The 19,968-nt window shown below is 38.8% G+C and overlaps 1 protein-coding gene across 1 annotated transcript in view; it reads right to left on the reverse strand.

The window, feature by feature from the left end:
- Positions 1 to 19,968, reverse strand: part of LOC134540181 (fatty acid synthase-like) — a 109,956-nt gene that overhangs the window by 44,000 nt on the left and 45,988 nt on the right. The window contains exons 9-14 of the mRNA XM_063382744.1: positions 18,230 to 18,358; positions 15,764 to 15,994; positions 14,566 to 14,755; positions 13,421 to 13,650; positions 12,403 to 12,707; positions 2,833 to 2,977 (exon numbers count right to left, since the gene is read on the reverse strand). Of these exons, the coding sequence (XP_063238814.1) occupies positions 2,833 to 2,977; positions 12,403 to 12,707; positions 13,421 to 13,650; positions 14,566 to 14,755; positions 15,764 to 15,994; positions 18,230 to 18,358 (1,230 nt within the window). The remainder of the gene's footprint in view (positions 1 to 2,832; positions 2,978 to 12,402; positions 12,708 to 13,420; positions 13,651 to 14,565; positions 14,756 to 15,763; positions 15,995 to 18,229; positions 18,359 to 19,968) is intronic.

Consider the following 19,968-nt stretch of genomic DNA (forward strand, 5'->3'; position numbering starts at 1 on the left):
AATTTAGTGATGAAATATTTTGTAAATTATACTACAAAAGCATGCTGTATGTCACTCTGCTGTGGGAACTCAGGAAATGAACTTCTAGAGAGTGACTACAATGCCATTAGTCAGGGATAAATTGTCATTTCAACTTTTGCCTGACTGTTACATTACAGGGCGGAAGAGGAAAGAGGAGAGGGCAAAATTCCCTGGAACCATGCACCAGGAGGTGCTCCGGTTGAATTAAGATTTTTTTAATGCTTGGGTTTATCATTAAAGAACTAAAATTAGGTACAAGTCTACTGTTAGTAGAATTCATTAGAAACCTTACATGTTATGAGATACACACAGATCATGTTTACAGCTATGGCTACAGTAACGTTCACAGTAGGTATTTCAGTTTTTTTTAAATGTTGAGTTTGAAAAGTTAAACATTAAATAACAAGGAGAGCCCCGACAGAATTATTTGCCCCCCATCTCTTCATTTCCCCCGACAACTCTGTTTATAAATAGCAGCTAACAAGCAGGCCTATTGTATATCTCTGGCGACAAAATTTACTACAGTGGAACATACAAAGAAATTACCATAGATGATAAATGATTCTATGAAAAATATAATAATCCACAAGCAAGGATCCTGCCTATCTAGGCTCAGCCGTGAGTTAGGATAGGGTTTTACATTATAAATATCAAGGTGTGAATTAGTCTATTTTCACAATATCACTTTCAAACCTGAACTGCACTATGCAGAGTGAGAGAACAAGTACGAGAGAGTTATCGCAGGTTATTGTTTCAATGTTTTTAATGTTTCAACATTGTAAAAAAATTCAGAAACACAAGTCTACAATAACGTTTTCGTACTTTTTCTCACATAGACATTCACAGCATAGTTTTTATGTTTGAAAAAGATATTGTGAAAACTTACTGAACTGCGATAACTAATGTTGAACATGCAAACACTGCTGGGTTACCGGGCAGGCAAGGATGTTAATACGTACATACATTATAAACTTGATCCAATATGATTTATTTGTAGCATGCAACTCATAACTTTTGAAAGAGGTGCCCTGATGTTACCTCCCATTTGCTAAAATACTTAATCTAAATTTATATATAGACACACACACACAAACTCTCAGCTTAAACAAGTTCTTTCGCACCTATTGACATAAAAAATGCGCTAAAAATTAAATACAGAACATTCCCAATATCAATCTGCTGGAATCACAATGCCCCGACGGATCCAACACGACAACCCGACGACAGAATTTAAGCAGCGACCAATGAGAAACAAGGCTGTAGTGACGTCAGCCCGACGAAAACGCAGTTCCGACAGCCCGACAAAAGTACAATCTATTTCTATTCTGCATCGTGTCGGGGTGTGTACGACGCATGCCATGAAAGGAATGTGAACTGAATAAAATGAAATTTCGCTCAAATGTCCCTACTGTGGTACATTGTAGTCAAACAGAGAAAAACAAAATTTTACTTGTTTGTAAACTTTGCATCAGGTGGTTCAGGTCTGGTGTATTGTATTATTGTAAAGAAAGAAATGGAAAGTTTTACTTAAGAAGAGTTAATTTATAAAGTAAAGAGATATCCAGAGCTCTATGACATTTGTGGAAAGGACTTTAAATAATCAACCAAAAAAAAGATAAGGCGTGGACAGAAATTGCCAACCAATTTGTTGATGAAGATGTGAATGGTATGTTTAAAGCAAATTTAAAACCAGCTAACTAAATTATTTCGCTCCATTTTACGAAGTGAAGTTAATAATTCAAATTTCTGGATTAATAATGAGGTATTGGAAGTAGTAAAATAAAGAGTTCGTTTTTAAAAATAAACCTGTGAAAAAAAAGTAATCCAAATAAATGCCTCGTTTGTCATTGTTTCAAGATAATTATGATAGTATTTTATGGAAAGCTGTTACTATTAATTATATTTCCCTTTAACAGCATCATTCTGCAAAACTAAGTGGCGGCATCTTAGAGATTCCTACCTTAGAGAAAAAAGAGCAGCGGAAACGAAAAGTAGGCAACCTTATTTTGTATCGCAGACGACTAAATGTTTTTTTTTTGCACTTCAACTGTCAATAATAAATAAAAGAGCCTACTTTGTTTTTAGCGCATTCTATAATGCATTTTAATTGAAGTAATTAGCTTGGCACAATTTGTCGAAGGCCAAATTGAAAATTGTCGGGTTATTTTTGTCATGGTATTGTGACCCTACGCTTTTAAATCTGTCATGTTGAGATGCTGCACGACAGTTTGTCGGGCCTGTCGCGTCGGACCCGTCGGGGCATTGTGATTCCAGCTTAAGAGGTAGCATAAAAACTATTTAGCAAGAATATAGCAAGAAAATGCTCTATAAATTTACTGTGGTTATAACGGTCCTCAAAAGAACAGTTACATAATTAAAATTGCACACTTTACACACGCAATTGCTGTTTATACATTAGATAAATACCTTGGAAGGTTTTAGGGTGTTTAATTGTGTATATTCTATCACCAATGCTCATCTACAAAGTACATACTGTGCCACAAAATGTTAAAATACAATTTATTTTGTAGATCACTCAGGATATTAAAGACTAACTTTTTATACAAAAAAAACCTAGTTTCTGACATAAAATGTATAGTCTTTTTGTAGTACTATTCAGAAGCCCTTTAACAAAGCCAAAAAAGAGATTTTCCTAAGCAATTCAGTTATTTTATGAATAAAAAAATAAATATTTACTGCCTACACATATGTTGGCAGGAATTTTATTGTTTGAGATATTACAGAGAAGTTCCGTGGTGACAAAACAAAATATAGGTATTGAAAATCAAAACAGTGGGCATAAATACGTACGATGTATAAAGTATCTGGGATGCGCCATATCTTGGAATGGTCCCACGTGGTGAGAGACGCTATAGAGGGTGTCCCCTGTGACACCGGGAACTGCACGGGTGGGTACAGCGCGCTCAAAAGCGGCTCCTTGCCAGCCAGGTAGATCCTGGAACAAGCAAGGTACTCTAGCAGCGTCCCAGGCAAGTATTCACATTACATAGCTGGCTCAAACCCCACTCCTACTGTCTCGGTGCTTATGACTACAGACCAGGAAAATGCTAATCTTAAGGGGGGTCTGTATAATCAAGTTAACATTATTGGTAAGCTCTTGCCACAATGAAAAGAGAATCATTTTAAATTATCCACTTCCCAAGTGCCCAAACAATTCACCCGATCTTTAAATGCGGAAATGTCTCATAAAGTGTTCTAGAATCGTAGAAGAAATACATGAGAGCAGGTCTTCTAAATCTAGCCAGGGTTCAAACAAACACAAAATTCCTTTCCAGACATGAGTTACAAGTCACTCCTGAGGCTAGAGGCGGACCAGCGCCTGTTCTGCCTTCTCACAAGACAGTGATGCCTTAGCACCCGCAACCCCCAAGTAAACTATACAACAGCACATTAGGGCAAATCGTACGTAGAGTAGCGGTATTTGCAAAAAAAAATGCTAAAAATCCTAAATTACTTTTATTATATGCTCTTTCACTTCCTCTTTTCATTAAAACCGGCGGAGATAATAAATTCCAAATACTTTAGGAGATATCGAATTTTTTTAATTTTCATCACAATACCTGTGTATTCATGCGACCCTCACATGTGTTTCTTGTTTACGAGTATCTATTATTTTTTTTTATTGGAGAATTTTGTCACGTGACAGTTCCGTGATTGGCCAGTATTCATATGAACCAATACGTGATTATTTATTAATTTATTGTAGCGCAAGTAATAAGTAAAAAAACAATTACGTGAGTTCCTACTGTTCTTCCTTTGTCCCGGTTTGTTTGGTCAGGTCAGTTACATTATAAATACTTCAAAACTAAACAACCATTTCAATTAATTCACATTATTTTTAATGTCCACTTAGTTTGAAAGTATTTATAATGTAACTGACCTGACCTAATCGACCATTTTAGTTCCTTCTGTTCATCCTTTGTCCCGGTTTGTTTGGTCAGGTCAGTTACATTATAAATATTTTAAAACTAAACAGCCATTAAAATCAATTCACATTATTTTTAATGTCCGCTTAGTTTGATAGTATTAATAATGTAACTGACCTGACCTAATCCACCATTTTAATTAATTACGCATTCACGAACACACTGCAAAATAAAAAATCTGACGGTCGAATGATTGCACAGGTATAGTATTGCAAAATTAAAAAATTCTATATCTCCTAAAGTATTTGGAATTTCTTATCTCCGCCGGTTTTAATGAAAAGAGGAAGTGAAAGAGCATATAATAAAAGTAATTTCAGATTTTTAGCATTTTTTTTCTGCAAATACCGCTACTCTACATGTTTACCGGGCTGGCAGTTCTTTCAGCAGAAAATGAACAACATGATGAAATAGGGCGGAAGGTTGCACGGAAAGCCATAACATTGAATGTTGATTTAATAAAAAATATTTCAGTTCAGAAAAGTGAGGTTAATTACTTTGAACATGTATTCTCAAAACAGGATGTCCAAGCTGACACAGAGCAAGTTAAAGCAATACAAGCCATCAAAAAACACACAAATAAGGAAGAACTGCAAAATGTCCTTGGGTTTCTGAGTTACTTGAGGAATTTTCTGCCAAATCTGGCCAACCTCACCATGGCGCAATTAGAATAAGAAATGTTTAACATAGTTTTTAGCATGAAGAGACGTATCTGTGCAAACAGATCATAAATCATTAGTGCCCGTTTTCAAGAAAAAGATAACGCATAAGTTTTCTGTGCAAATGCAGCGGATAACAAACCAGTTATTTGGTATTCACTGATGGTGGAATGTATCCCAGGAAAACTAATGCACTTGGCAGATCTGCTGTCAAGGTCAAACTTGCCTGAGTGTGACCCTACAGATCAGGAACTGTCAACTGAAATAGTGCTTCTGATTAGTGTAGCAGACACTTGGCAAGTTCTCCAGCCAGGCAGGAAGAGTTCTGAAGTGCAACAGTCAAGTACATAGTACTCAACGAAGCAATGATGTACTGTAAAGAGGGGTGGCCTGAGCACAAAAGGAACTTGAGTAAACATGCACAGATGTTTCTCAATCAGAGTCATGATCTGTATGTATATAAGGGTTTGTTGTACTTTGGTGAACATGTAGTTGTGCCCAACAAATAGCAGGAAGTTATGTTGTCATTACTGCATGAAGGACATCTGGGTACCTACTGATCAAGCAAAATCAAGAGCAAGGCAGGTTCCATATTAACCTAAGATTGGTAAATTGCTAGTATATAATAAGATACCCAAAAGTTAGTTTAGTAAGGAAAAGTAGGTATTTAGTACAAAACAAGCATGTGAATGTTCCCAGCCCAAAACCCTCATATTCTCAAGCTTGACCCATAATAATGTAGAGGTGGTAAAGAATGTCAGCATCACACTGTGATTACATCAATAGAACGTATTATGGTATCCCAATATACACTGTTGCGTTAGCTACGTTAAAAATACTGCAAAATAGTGTGGATGGTAGCTACGTTTGTAATACTTATAGTATGCAATTCACTTTGAAGCTGCAATTTTAAGTCTCCTTATGATCACATGAAATTATTAATATCCAACCAATCATTTTCACTATTTTACAATATTTTAATTGTCACAAAACCTACCACGAGAAACATGAAAATTGTAATCTACTACTAAATTACTTAAATTATAATAATGCACTTTTTTTATAGCATCATTAAAAAACATTTAAAGAACTAAAATATATTTATATTATTTTCTTCAGATGCAAAATTTAAAGTTTAAAAAAAATTATTAAGATCTTTTAGAGCTAGTCCAATTGCACCGAATTGCTTGGTAACAGCAGTTTTCAAAAAACATAATAAGATTACAAAACCACTGAAGCCACTAAAGTCAATTAAATATTTAATAGCATTAAAACGGTAACTACTATGCGTACTTATGAACAAAATAGTAGTTTCTGATGGCTGTCGTGCAGTTCACCTAACTTGCCTGTAAGAAGCCTCTTGTAGTCTCGAAGTTTAATCCACTGAACAGATTCAATATACGCGTAGTAACTTCCGCCATCTCGGCTCAAACTATGTAGGTTTTGGTTACTGACGGCTAAAAATGCTTTGATTTCTACAAGACAACAATAGTAACAATTCTCTTGCAAACACCACGGGAACCGGACCGGAAGGGACGCTAAAGGCTAAAAACGTTCGAAATTTTAGTCTCAGCCTACTTCCTACAGTTCAAAATTCACCTACAAGGATTAACCAATAAAAATTAGCGTTACATTGACTGACTGAATTCCCCGCTGTAACCGCTCTTGGTATTTAAATTAGTAAAACTTCACTTCACAAACAAAAATATGGAAACAGTAACCAAGTAGTTATATATAATTTTAAATCTCTCATAACATAAACAAATAGTGTAATAAATTATAAAATTATGTTTACTTTGAAATAAATAAAAAATTATCACGGTTTAAATCCTGCATAGAGAATAATTTGCAAAATCAAAGAAAAGATGTTTTCTAACTCAACATGGACGTTGCACTTATTAAGAAATTTTTATTGGTAGCAAAAATATTTTTGTTGAATTACATATATTTAATTCCAGGTTTTAATTGAATGTTTACATTTCAGTTTTAGATCCATTTGAAGGTAATTAAAAGTAGTATAATGTTTGCTATCACCCGCGGTCTCGTGATCTGTGACCCAGGGTGTCTAGTGGATGCTGGAGTGAATTGTGAGATATAAAGTGTCCGCGAGGGCGCCAGGCTAGCTTGCAAACTAGCCACTGATGTTGCGTGGGTCTTGGGCTCCAGTGTGGACCACTAGGCCCTAGGCGACTGAATTTTACTGAATGAAATTACTAGCTATTGCAGCATGTACACACTCACTGGACAGATTAGAGAGCTGGTTTCTGTCTAGTCGGGTTGTAATTACGGAACTAAATATGTCCTGAAAAACTACATAGTTTTCTTCACACATTACACTTTATACATTGAAGTGGCTCGCGTCGGCAAACTATACACACACACTTGACCATGCTGTACTTTATGTTGGTTACGATACAATATAACTAACCCTAGTGGCAGTCTTACTAAGGTAAAGAGGTTCTGTGGTTGTAGGTAACCAATTCTGAAAATTGTTTAAGTACTAACAATAGTACGATAGACTAAACTTGCAATATCTGTGATGCCGGCAGACATATGCGTGGCTGATGAATTGAAAACTCTCTTCTAAAGACAGCCAGTCTGGTAAAATGTATGGCGAAGTTAAGTTTAAGATGGGCAGGATGGACCTGGCACTATGAAATGACTCAGGGACACATGGGAAGCTAAAGAAAAAGGTTTAAGGATATAGATTTAAAATTACCAGAATTAACAAGATCAGTTTAAGCAGAGGTGTAGGCTCCCCACAGAACGGCACATCCGCCTCGGGCCATGAGCTGAGGAAGACTGCTGGAAGGGTAATGCGCGAAAACCCACAAAAAAGTTTTAATGAAAAAAACTAAAAACTATAAATATTACTTGGCTCACCCACCTTGGTAAAAAAAAACATTGTTTATTATGTTATAATCTGAGTCCTTTAAAATTACTCAAGTTTGTAATTTATTGTTATTCATTTATCATCAGGGTTTAAGTTCACGTCTGTTAGAGGCATGTTGCATATCTGAACCATGGCCGTCAGTGGATGCGAATAAACATTTTTAAGCGTTAAAGATTTCTGATCGGTCATTTTTAAGTACAATTATTTATTATTAATGAAGAAATTAGTAATGAATAAACCTGTAAATAAATCTAATTCTGCTATCTCTTACAAACCCAGTTCTTTCCACAATAAAAATCGTAAATAGACTATAGCATTTTCCTTTTTCTTGTGAACTGTGGTGTGCAGATGTGAATTCCACACAGTTTTCGCAACACCTACTAGAATTTTCTGCCAGAACAGCATTGACTCTCTAATTATTCGATTTGCAGAGCTAAATTTTAAACTATATGGTTAAACAGTTCCGATAAAAGCGAAAAATACTAAACCCAAGCTTTGAACTTTATTTTCGTCAAGGTATATTATTAACCCGCGATCGGGCGCACTATAAAAAGTTCCGCGATAGGGCGCGCATTGAGCTTTTTGCTCACAGCAGCAACAGTTGTCATTAATCTGTCAAAATGTGAGATTTTAGTTAAATAACATGTTTTATATACTAGAAGTTTTAAATGATGATTCAAATGAAATACTTATTAGGTAGTGTTTAATGCTGAAAAAACATTTACACATCTATAATTTGCATATTTATGAATGCATTGCAATGCGTATCTTGTATTGTAGTATTTAATCATCACTATATTTTTTAAATATACAATTAAAGAAGTTCACATAAAATTCAACATCACTACTATTTATAATTATTTGCAAACATCCTTCGTGCCTCTTCATCTATAGTAATCTAACATAAAAAATATTGTTATGTAAAATTCACATTTGAAGTATCATAATATTGAGAAAAAAAATCAAACTAAAATACAACCATGCTGAATAGCTACAGAGGCCCAAGTAAAACATTTATAGATATAACTTAAATCAATATAATAATAGGTAAATAACTCGCAAAAGCTAATTTTTAGTCTGTCCCTATAGATCTCATTGTGTCACATTACTAGTGTCTTAGTCTTCATCACTTTACACCCAAACTTCAAAAGAAACCGCGCGAAAACTATCGGGGATACACGAACGACATGCACAGACTGTAAGAACACGCGAGTGTAATCGGATGTGCATTTGATAGACATTCACACCCGATACGCGGTCAACATATGCTATCGGGCGCGCATAGAGCAAACTGCTCACAAAGTGAAGGTAGCTGACTTTGAATGTTGACACTTTCGATTCCTATGTGTATTAGGGGCTATGAATGGAACTAGGCGAATCAAAAAATGCCGACTTGAAGGTACCAAGAGACCCGAAATCAAATGTGAAGATTTCATAAAATGATGTACGAATATTTTCTGACCGTGAGCGATTTGCTCATAGTGCGCCTGATCACGGGTTAAACTGCTCATCTTGTTAAAATTCATTAAACAGTTGACAATACCCTTCGGTGCTCCTTCGATTCGCACAGACTGCTATGACACGTCGGCGACTCGGTATACCGAGTGCATTAGTATGTGCGACCGGAACTCGCTACAGGTCGCTACAGGTGTAGTGCAGTGTAGATAGTAAACTGCTCCGAACGACCGGCACGACTATTGTATCGATTGTCACTCGATCAGCAATTGACCATTACATTAAAGTTAGTAGGCCTACATAAAAAATATGTAATTATAAGACAATGTTTATTCAGGAATCATATTTAATAAATAAATAACAAATTATGATTTAGTGCGACTGCACTTAGAGCTTGGCTGGAATTACTATGCTGCGCACTGCACGTGGGGTTGCGTCCCAGACATCCCGTAATGGACTTTAGTCATCAAGATGTTTAAATGTTTAGCTCGCACTGGGCCGCCATATCAGACGATACGTGTGATGAACTCACTTCTTTCATTAAATATGACCCAAGGGCTTTCGGTGTTTGTTTTTGTTCCACCTACATGGCTCTTAACTAGTTTAAGGCCATGCAACACTTTGCATTTGCTCAATATGTAATGACATCGTACGGCCGAAGGCCACCCCAAAGCCCGACCTGCACCCGCCAGTACTCGGCTCCGCTAACGGAAAGCACCCCTAGCCATGGCCCACCTGAGTCAAGTGAGCGGACCGCAGCCCAAGGTAGAGAATAGCGAACCATTTTAATTACACATGCAACACACTCCCCGTGCCTACAAAATTCCCCACTCAATAATAAAGTAATCAGAAACAAACAAAAGCCCCTAACTAATAGAGTGTGACGTAGGAGTGCCCGGGTCACTCACGTGTAGCTTTCTACTAAAACAGCTGTGAGTGCAACCCTTGCGGCCTTCAGCCTAAATTCAGTAGTGAAATGTGTGACGTAACGCAAACCGCCCCAAATTAGCATTATCATTCGCCACTGGAGTAGTTATCAAAAAACAGACAGTCTCCAGCTTGACTCTAATATTCAAACTTATTTTAGACAAACTTATTAAATGTCATTTCTAAAAAATTTATAGATATTAAATTAATCATTATGTTTTATTATGTGAATTTAGAGCCACTTAAATTTAGTTAATTATATAGATTTTTACGAATAACGGAACTTTAGAAACTCTGGCACGACAGGGAGCCCACCCCTCCCCTCGCGCCAGGGCCAGACGCCAGTACAGCGCGACTCGCGGACCGGGACGGACGCGCGTCCCACGGGGAGCCATCATTTCTTGTGTTCACCAAACGTCCATCTGGTAATTATAGTCACAACCTAAACCTTTTTTTAAATACTCCCCGTGTGCGCCCGGTCCTTTTCCGGTGTAGGGCCTAACCCAGCCGCGTCAATTTAACACGCCCCACACAAAGCATTAGGTGGGGCCGTGCAGTATACGGTACACGCCGTCTCCCGCCACCCCAGAACTTTAATTAATCGCCCAGTGCACAGGCACAGGCTACATCCAATCGTAGACTTGTTTTTAATTTAGTAGCGAGCCGCGGTCCACACAGGTGGGCCCGCGCGTCGCAATTTACCAATTAGCCGACGCTAATCGAACGCTCTCCCTCAACTGCGACTGGCGTGAGGGCTTAATAAGTAAACACACGTAGAGGCACGCAGGTGCCCCGCTCAGATAATGTGTGGAGTGTAATCGTGTACGTAAGAGCACCACAGGGTGCCGTTTTGTCAAGTATAATTGTAATAATAAGTGTAACCAAAATTTCTACGTGTTCCGACGCCTCACTGGCAGTCATGTACCGCCGAGTAAACCTCGCGCCCAATGTAATGAACCAGTGTAAATCGTGAGCAATAAAACGTCCACCCCGCACCTCCCGTGCGTGATGTGCGACCCGTAGAACAACCAGAACAGTGTATGTAAATTAACCTAAACAACCCAACCTAATCAGGAAACAAATTCCATCACCGCCGACGGTTCTAGCGGGCCACGCTGGGGCAACGAACCCACAACCATCACACGGTTAGACACCGAGCTAGCCTGGCGCCCTCCCGGAACAGAAATCTCTAAAAAAGCCAGCCACCCCGCTAGGACTTGCGCCCGACCTCGAACACGAGACCGCGGCGGACGGCAAGGTCACGTACTGCGATAAATGCTTTACATAAATCTTTCACTCGCCAACTTTCCATTCAAGGCAGCGCATCAGTGATGCCTATGTGTTAGTTTTAAACTAAGGCCAGAGGGCTCTCAACTAGTTTACCATGTAACATTGCTCATAAAGTTATAATCGCATGACCAATTAAAGCATGCTACCACTGAGATAGGCCCAAGGAATAAACAGGCCACATAATAAGCAGCATCATGTACGAGGGTCGTATGTAGAATAAAAACACTCTTGCCAGAATTAGTGCTTTACTTATTTCGTAATCAATAGTCATAACTAGCATAGCATCCCTAGTGGCTATAAAAGTCTGGGGGATTTCTGTCGAGCCAACACCTGCTGTTTGCCAGCCACTTAGCGATATTGGGGCGACAGAAGACTACCATAATGACAGTATTCCGCCTGGCCTCTTCGAAAAAAGCGGAAAAGTACCATAACGGAAGTCTGCCATAAGCCCAAAGGACGAGACGGAATTCTGCCATATTTTCTTACACCTTCCATGGAATGAGTACAGCAGCATTGTCCTCGAAGTAGTGTATAGAATACTCGGTAGGTAGCGCCGTCAACCCTCTAGCTGTTTCTCAGGTTAACTTTAAAACGTACAGATAGCGCTTCAGACGGTGATAGTTGCAATAACAAATCATATCCAGATCGCGGACGAGAAGAAATAAATGTTTCCAAAAATGTTCTATAGGTAGCACTGTATTCTTATTACGACGATTAAAAAAATACACTATTCTATCTGTTCTATTTTTATGCAATGGTGCTGCTATCTCTAGTATTTTTGCTGTAACTATTGGTTCGATGGTTGCGAAACTTCTGTTGGAATGTGTTGAAATCATTTTATAGCCTTGCACAGGACACAGTTTGTTAAAACGGTTCCCTTTCTGGGATTCAGTCTGGGCACGTTCTAGAATACGGCCCGCGAACTTGATAACGGTTGTATCCCAACAAGGCAGTGCTTGTTCGCTAACTTAATCGAACATCTTGGAATACCGCCCTTAGTAGCGTTTTGGAGGGTGACAATTCGAGGTAGCTTGTCGAGCCACTGAATCTACTGTCCTCAAATCACATGGCGACATGACACCCAGATCTGGACATGAGCCACTTCATACCAACTGATGCCCTGGTGATTTTCACAGTTAACAGCATCGTCAGAAAGGCAGTAAATTACAATAATAGATATGTACATATATACACACATATAACATAGACTCACTTTCCAATTGCAGACAGCAGGAACTCCAGACCTTTCTGGTTCCCTCGCTGCGTGAGAGGCACGTTGATGCAGTCCGCTGCCATCGACCTCTTCAGTATGGCCTGCAGGAGGCCGTGAGGGGCAATCTCTATGAGTATGGCATTCTTGGGGATGTGCTTGCTGGTCTCCTCGAACAGGACTGGGTTCAGCAGGTTGTTGGTGTGGTACTGAGCTGACGAGTATCTGGCCTCGTCTGTGCTCCACAGCTCCTCCGGGGCGGAGGTGCTGAGCCAGCGAGGCGACCGCTGCTTGGGTTCCGGGATTACCTGCAGATATAGAGTGAAAGAGTTAAGCGCCATTCTGTTGTAACCACGGGATTATGTTTTGCTGACTGACATTGATGCTCCGCAGTGGTCACACTAAAAGAGATTTATACCCGATAGTCATATCAGATCTGCAATGTATAAGATATTTTAGTTGAACATCATATAACTAAAATTACATTCATTATTTTAAAGTGTATTTTATCGGAAAAAATATATAATTTATTGAATTAATAAAATTATTAGGCACCCTTCAATAGTAATTTTAAGTAACGAATAAAATATGTTGCAAAAATTTTCCCTAGGATACAACAATACATTCAATTATTAATTTAATTTAAATGTATTATATATAGAATTTAACTCGATTTTAAGACCAATATTTTATGTGACTTTATGTATTCTGAAAATGTGTCTGCCATTTGCCAAATTTATTTGCATCTTAGTTGACGGTGTCCTACATTTACAGGCAAACTCATACAACATATCAAAGTATTGTACATAATGAGTGGTGGCAAGTCAGTTAACACATTTATATAAGAATCTTCAAGCTGCCAATGCTGATAATAAATAATAGTTCAAAGGAATTGGTTGGTAATGTAGGTTTAAGATATTTGGTGAAAATGTTCTGAAATAGTATCATTTTGGGGAATACTTTGGCCTGCTACGGGGAAATTTCCAAAACTGGAACTGGAAACCCTGCCAGTTGCCCGCACCTGCTTGAGGTATTCCAGGAGCTTGGGGGCGGCCGACGCGATGTAGCGGCTGTGGTAGGCGATGCCCGACACGTTCACTTCTCGGGCGAAGGTGCCCCCGCTCTTCAGCTCCTCCACGAAGCGGGAGATGTCCTCCGACGGGCCGGAGATCGTCGAGCTGTCCTCGCTGTTGTGGCAAGCCACGTCCACTGTCGGCGGCACCAGGGTCTTCACCTTGCCGTAGCCGAGGCCTGCGCCGCAACACACCGCCATCTTTCAAAACTACCGCACTCGTGTTACCCGACAACCCCAGTGCGCTCTTATTACAAGAAGATACACGCTCCGCTAGGAGCGTCCGGCAAAACTGCCAGACAAGCATCCGTGGCAGCAGGCATGGAAGACACTATCACACTTAAGACATTTTAACTGGTGTAGGCCTAGCTTGTGTGAATGTTTTTGTTGATTAGCCGATACTTTTTTTTGTATTGAATAAACATGAACGTTTCTCATAATTGTCGCAAAATGCTGTAACTGCTTCAAAAGACCAACTCTTCACACCATTTTTAATCGATGATCAAGAAAACTTCTATCCCTCCAAAATAAATTACCGTTTTTAACACTAGGGACACACCATCATTTCATTCTAATTGGCTAAAATTTCGGCCTTCTACAAAACCTTCCGCAGAAATTCTAACACAACCGATTACACAAACTTCCATGAAAACGGCTAGCACTCTGCTAATTCTTTATTTGTCTCTATTTGAGTTATCACTTACGATTATAATGTTTTAAACATTTCGTATTCCAAAAATCTGAAGTAATATGATATAGAAACAAAATGAAACCGAATTCCGAAGCTGATGGATGTAAGGACGTATCAGTGGATGCGAGTGTCGCATCCTTAGAAATCTCGATTTAGGGATGCATCGGCATCCCTTGTTAGAATCCGGAAGCAACGCAAAGATGGCCGTGTCCACTACGATGCACTTATAGTGGATCTTTTAGCTAAAGCAATTTTCATGCCTAAATATAAAAATATTTTAGGGGAAAGGAGTAGCACTCATTCTTCGTATCCCAAAAAAAAGAGCCTCTGAAAATACAAAACTGACACAAATACGTATCTGAAAACCTGTTCGTGCTCGATAAGACCTAGTGAGAGTGCTCACCGATGGCGGCCATGCGTCCTTCGATGAGCTCAGTCTCCAGAGAAGCCAGGCCCCTGTAGTACGCGGCCAGGATCATCTGCTCCAGGGTGAAGCAGCCGTCGGCGTAGGCACAGCCCAGCTCCCCCACCGAGTGCCCGATGATGCCGTCCGGCTCGATGTTCAGCAGCCTGAGAGTGTCCACCAGCGCCAGCTGTGGGCGAGATGAAACAATCAATTTTGTTTTGGTGAATGAGTTTGCCTCTACACAACGTGTCCGAAGACTGCCATATTAAATTTCACACCACACTTGTTATGCGAGTGAATTACGGTAGTTAATGTTTTAAACTTGTTGTGAACAGTGAGGATATATTATTAGACTTATACATGCTTGAATGAATAATAGTCACCCCGATATTGCAGAGATAATCCCAGATGTTGCTGATTATTAATGACCAGCACACAAAAATACTGTCGCTCTTTAATCTGTTATTCCCGTAAAATTACTGTTTTACTTGGGGGAAAAAATCTTTGTACAACAATTTTGATAGTACAAAGTAGAGTTCAAATTATGATCCCTTCCGCTTTGTAGTAAGGAGTAATTTTTGTCAGCATCCGTAAACTGTTACAGGATTTATTCTGTTCTTAGACGAATCTTGATTTTATGATCTCTGGAAATAGGATGGTATCTTATATACGCCGAATTTTCTCCATCCTAGGATGCACATATGTTGTGACTTACAGAGCTTTGAAAAAGGTTTCAGGCGAACTCAACAACATTTTAGAAAAGTGTTCATAGAGAGGTTATTCAGTGAAGTGGTGGTTCTGAATGTGCCACAAGAAACAGCAGTCACGTTAAATTATTTAATGCTGATAATCACAGATGTGTAGTTATGTAAGCGATGGATGATTCTGTTGATTTCAGAAAGACATTGGCTACTTTACCTGGTAAGAAAAACTCCCCTTATTAAATGTAAGGTTACTCAGTCCTACTATATATGCATACAACTTGCTAAGCAGCGCTAGGGGATTTTTAAACTGATAGCTAATGCACTGGTATTTACACTTACCATCTAAAAATAAGTAGGTATATTTTATAAATTTAAATATATATTAGAAGCAAAGGTACATTAAAAAATCAAGTAATATAATAGAATGACGTCTTAGATTCTAATAAATTATTTAAAACCTTGCAAGTAACAACAATCGGCTTGTCGCGCACCTGCACAGCAGCGATGCCCACGAAGGAGTGCAGGATGTTGTCGAACACAGCAGGATCCTGGCTGGTGAGGATGTTGATGAGGTCCAGTCCTTTGGGCTGCAGTATCCTGTGGCACTCGTGCAGAGTGCGAGCTATGACGGGCAACCTCATGAGGTGAGTGGCCATGCCGGCCCACTGGCTGCCCATCCCGGAGAACACGAACCACACGGGCCGCTTGGATCCGTCGAAGTGCTGTGGGATCGCCAATAAGAGCTAGCTAACACTCACTACAATACTAGATAGAAGTGAGAGGCAATGCCGCCCTGTTAGCTGTCCATCGCAAAGAACACGAATCACTATTTTCTTTGAGCCATAAAAGTACTGTGGGAGCAAAACACACACACACACTCACTCACACACACTCACACACACACACACACACATATATATATATATATATATATATATATATATATATATATATATATAATGCACTAAAATGGTGAGTACATATGCAAGACATTTACATGAGGCAGAAATATCAATGAACATATGTTCGGAAGATATTTCTGTTTATCGTTAAGGGTATTTATCATTGACACGTAAATAGAATGAATACCTGTTCTGTGGAATTCTGTATCGGCAAGGTACACTTCGAACCATGCATATGGTTGTGCTTTTCAGTCGCCGATTTGATGTTCCACGAAACAGTGATTCAGTTTAGCATGTAAATGGCAACGGCTCTAACAGAATTTTCAATGTTATGTTCACTGACATTTCTACCTCCTCTACGTCCTGAGAATACGCGCAGTTTTGACTTGTATTTCAGGCACATTCTGTATGCTGCCTACACTGCAAAGTGTGTTTAGTAACAAACAATTGATTAGAGACTGTTTCAAATAAATGTCAAAAGCATACACTGCACATATTTTAAATAACTTTTCAGTATTTATTACGACATTAATGCTGTAAATTTTATCCTGTTCTAGAATTAACCATAGCGTTTACGCAAGAAGATCATTAAGAAAACTTTATTAATTCATTCACTATTGAGTAACGCACATCCATACAATTAAATGAGAACCATTTTGATAAATTTATTTAATATGAGATTGCACTTGGGTAAAAAAAAAAATATTTAATGATATATTATTGTTAATCCAACGCAACTGGAAAATCCATTTACAACATTAAATCTCAGCGAATGGTATTATATTTATTTATTTTATGTCTTCGTGGTCTTTTCCCAAAACATATAAGCCAATAAACCACTTAGAAAAGTTTAGTAACACCTTAATTTTCAGTAAACTAAAGGCATACATATTAGTGTCATCCAAAATGTATCACTCTGAACATGGTAGCTATTTTGACCGGTGAAAATCTTTCCCATTTTTAAACGCAGCAAATAAAAAAAACATATTATACAAGACGTCATTATAATTGTATATGCCTAAACAAGTCTTTGCAGGAAAATAAGAGTTGGAGGACATGTCATATGATCTACACATTTATGTATCTAAATCTCAAAAAGAGAGCATCGAATTTGACCAAACAAACTCCAATATGAAAAACATTTTTAACGAATGTTCATATTTTACGACATGATGTCACATATGCTATATTGTGAGAGAAAAATAAAATAAGAGCAAAAGAAAAGTCACCTTCATACACCCACTTCGAGATATGAAGTTCGGGCATGTTTATTTATATGCATATTTTACATTGTTTGCTCATTGCTATTTGCAGTAAAGTTGGATTTAACTAATGTATGAATAAAAATAAATTATTTCCCTAATTTTATTTGTATTCAAAAACTGAAACATGTGATATTGTTATTAAAAAGAACAGTAAGTGAAAATGCAGTGAAAACAGTTATAATTTGAAGAGTTCTATGTAAAAAGGGCATATTATAGAATAAGCCCTCTTAAAAGAGATGTATGGTGTCATAACATTTTATTCAGTAGTCATTATTTCAAATGCTATATAACTTTATAGTACTTTACTACAGGGTTCTGTAGTATTTTATTACCTATTCTGAAAAAAAGCAAAGATGTATAAATTTTTTTTAGAGAACACAACATGTAGGATGTAAAAATAGTATCTCCCTAAACGGGGCTTAAACAGGAAAACGCCCTTTTTTTTTTTTTTACATAGAAACCCTCTACTTATTTATAATGATTTTTACTCAACTTTATGCAATCAAAGTGTAGAAAAATTTTCTTATCATCGAACATAATGACATTTTCAGATCAATCAGAAATAAACACCATTTAATTGTCTGCAAAGCACAAATTCATCGGGACACAAAACACTGATAAACTGGCTGTAAAATTGCAAATAAAATAACTAGCTGAATCACGAATAAGTGCTGCAACTAGCTGTAACTTCTGCAACCTTTATCTCAGGCGGACCACGGATGTAAAAGCTCGACCCGCCCAATACCTTCAATGACAGAAGGACGTCGAGCAGTGACGACATGGACTGTACCTGCACTTCCGCCACGCTGTTCTCCGACGGCGCGATGACGTACCCTCTGTAGTTGTGGTTGGAGATGTTCACAGAGTGGACGTCGTGCACGAGTCTGACGAACTCCTTGTCCGCAGGCATCGCGCTCAGCTGGGGAAAACAAGCTTACTCATAACTAGAGACCCGGATGACCTGCAGGATAGTCTACACAGTCCTCTGTACACTCGGGCAAATAACGCCAGTTCGTTGGCTGCTGACTTGTGAGTCGTCTCAACTGGTATTGCCCGTGATTCGTTACTTCTTTGGTTGAGGGTTTCTCATTGGCCCAGAGACGCCCAGACGAACAGTGAGCCAATAGCAAAAGCAGCTTAAAGGTATATGTATATGAATTTCAGCCTATCGCGAAATGAATTTGCGAATTTTTCCGGTCTCTACTTATAACTAGGGCAATGCATATTTCGCGAAAAGATTCCGAGACTAGCTGAAAGTTAAAAACACTGTATCATCGTCTGTGTTTCATGATTGGGTGAGTTTCTTTCAGGTACATGTCGATTGTTAAAACGCCAATCACAGTAATTCATTGCGGCAGCAAATGCGTCCTGAGTGGCTCAGCCAAATAAGGCAACTACTTCTCTTGCAGACGACCGCCAATCACAAGGAAGAAACCTCTGGTGCAGGTGTACCTTGTTGCAGTCTAATAGGCGTTCAGATTTATTCGCGAAAAATGCCTGCCCCTACCTATTTATTAGCAAACTAGCCATGTGCCCGATGGGAAAGTATCTTATCCACATTTTTGATTAATTACCAACAACGCTGATACAACTATTTTAATCTACAAATAGAAGCCTAGACACCAATATCCATACTTCTCACTTCAAAAATGACCAACTTGCATACAAACTTTCATCTCCTATTTAACCCCCTTAGAGATATCTTGTGCAAAATTCCATGCTTCTGTACCCACCGGTTCAAGAAGTGCGTTGTCTGTCTGTCAGTCAGTGTTAGAGTTTTATAAAGTAGATAAGTATATCCATCCAACTTTTCACCCGAAAAAAACACATCAATAAACTCTAATGGTTGAATCAGATGCAAAATAATTGTTAAAAAGTTACGTACACCTTCAAAAAAAATGTTAAACCATGTAAACCACATAAATATTTTTCATTGGGGACATAACACAACCCCAAACCCCCATTACTAAGGACCGGAAAAATTCGCGGGTTCAATGACCTCTAGGATGAACTCCGCAGTTCTACGTACACTCGGTCAAATGTCACCCACCCATTGGCTGCTGTCTTGTGAGACGTCCCAACGTAGCAGCCTGTGTTTCGATATAACTTTGGTCGGGCGTTTCTCATTGGTCCAGAGTCATCCAGGTGAGTTGTGAGCCAACAGCAGAGGCAGCACTGAGGTATAACTATTTGTATTTTAGCCTATCGCGAAATGAATTCGCGAATTTTTCCGGTCTCTACCCATTACACGTGGTGACAGTCCAGACACCGCAGGTCCCTGTAAGCCTCGCCACCCTAGTTAAAAAGCTGGAATCACGCCTCTGCTGATTCTCTCACTTCTCTCATGTTTGGGGTTCGTTGGTTCACGATCGTAGAGGGGCGTGTCCAAATAACTGCGGTCCAATCACGAGCAAGTGCAAGACATGAAGTATTGCATTCTAGCTTGCGATTAAACGGCTCCGCGAAATTTCCATAACTCTAACCATAAAGAAAAAATCTGGACTGTTACAAAAGATTCATTTGAAAATC

This window comes from Bacillus rossius, chromosome 16 (genome assembly GCF_032445375.1).
Source record: "Bacillus rossius redtenbacheri isolate Brsri chromosome 16, Brsri_v3, whole genome shotgun sequence".
Lineage (NCBI taxonomy): Eukaryota > Metazoa > Arthropoda > Insecta > Phasmatodea > Bacillidae > Bacillus > Bacillus rossius.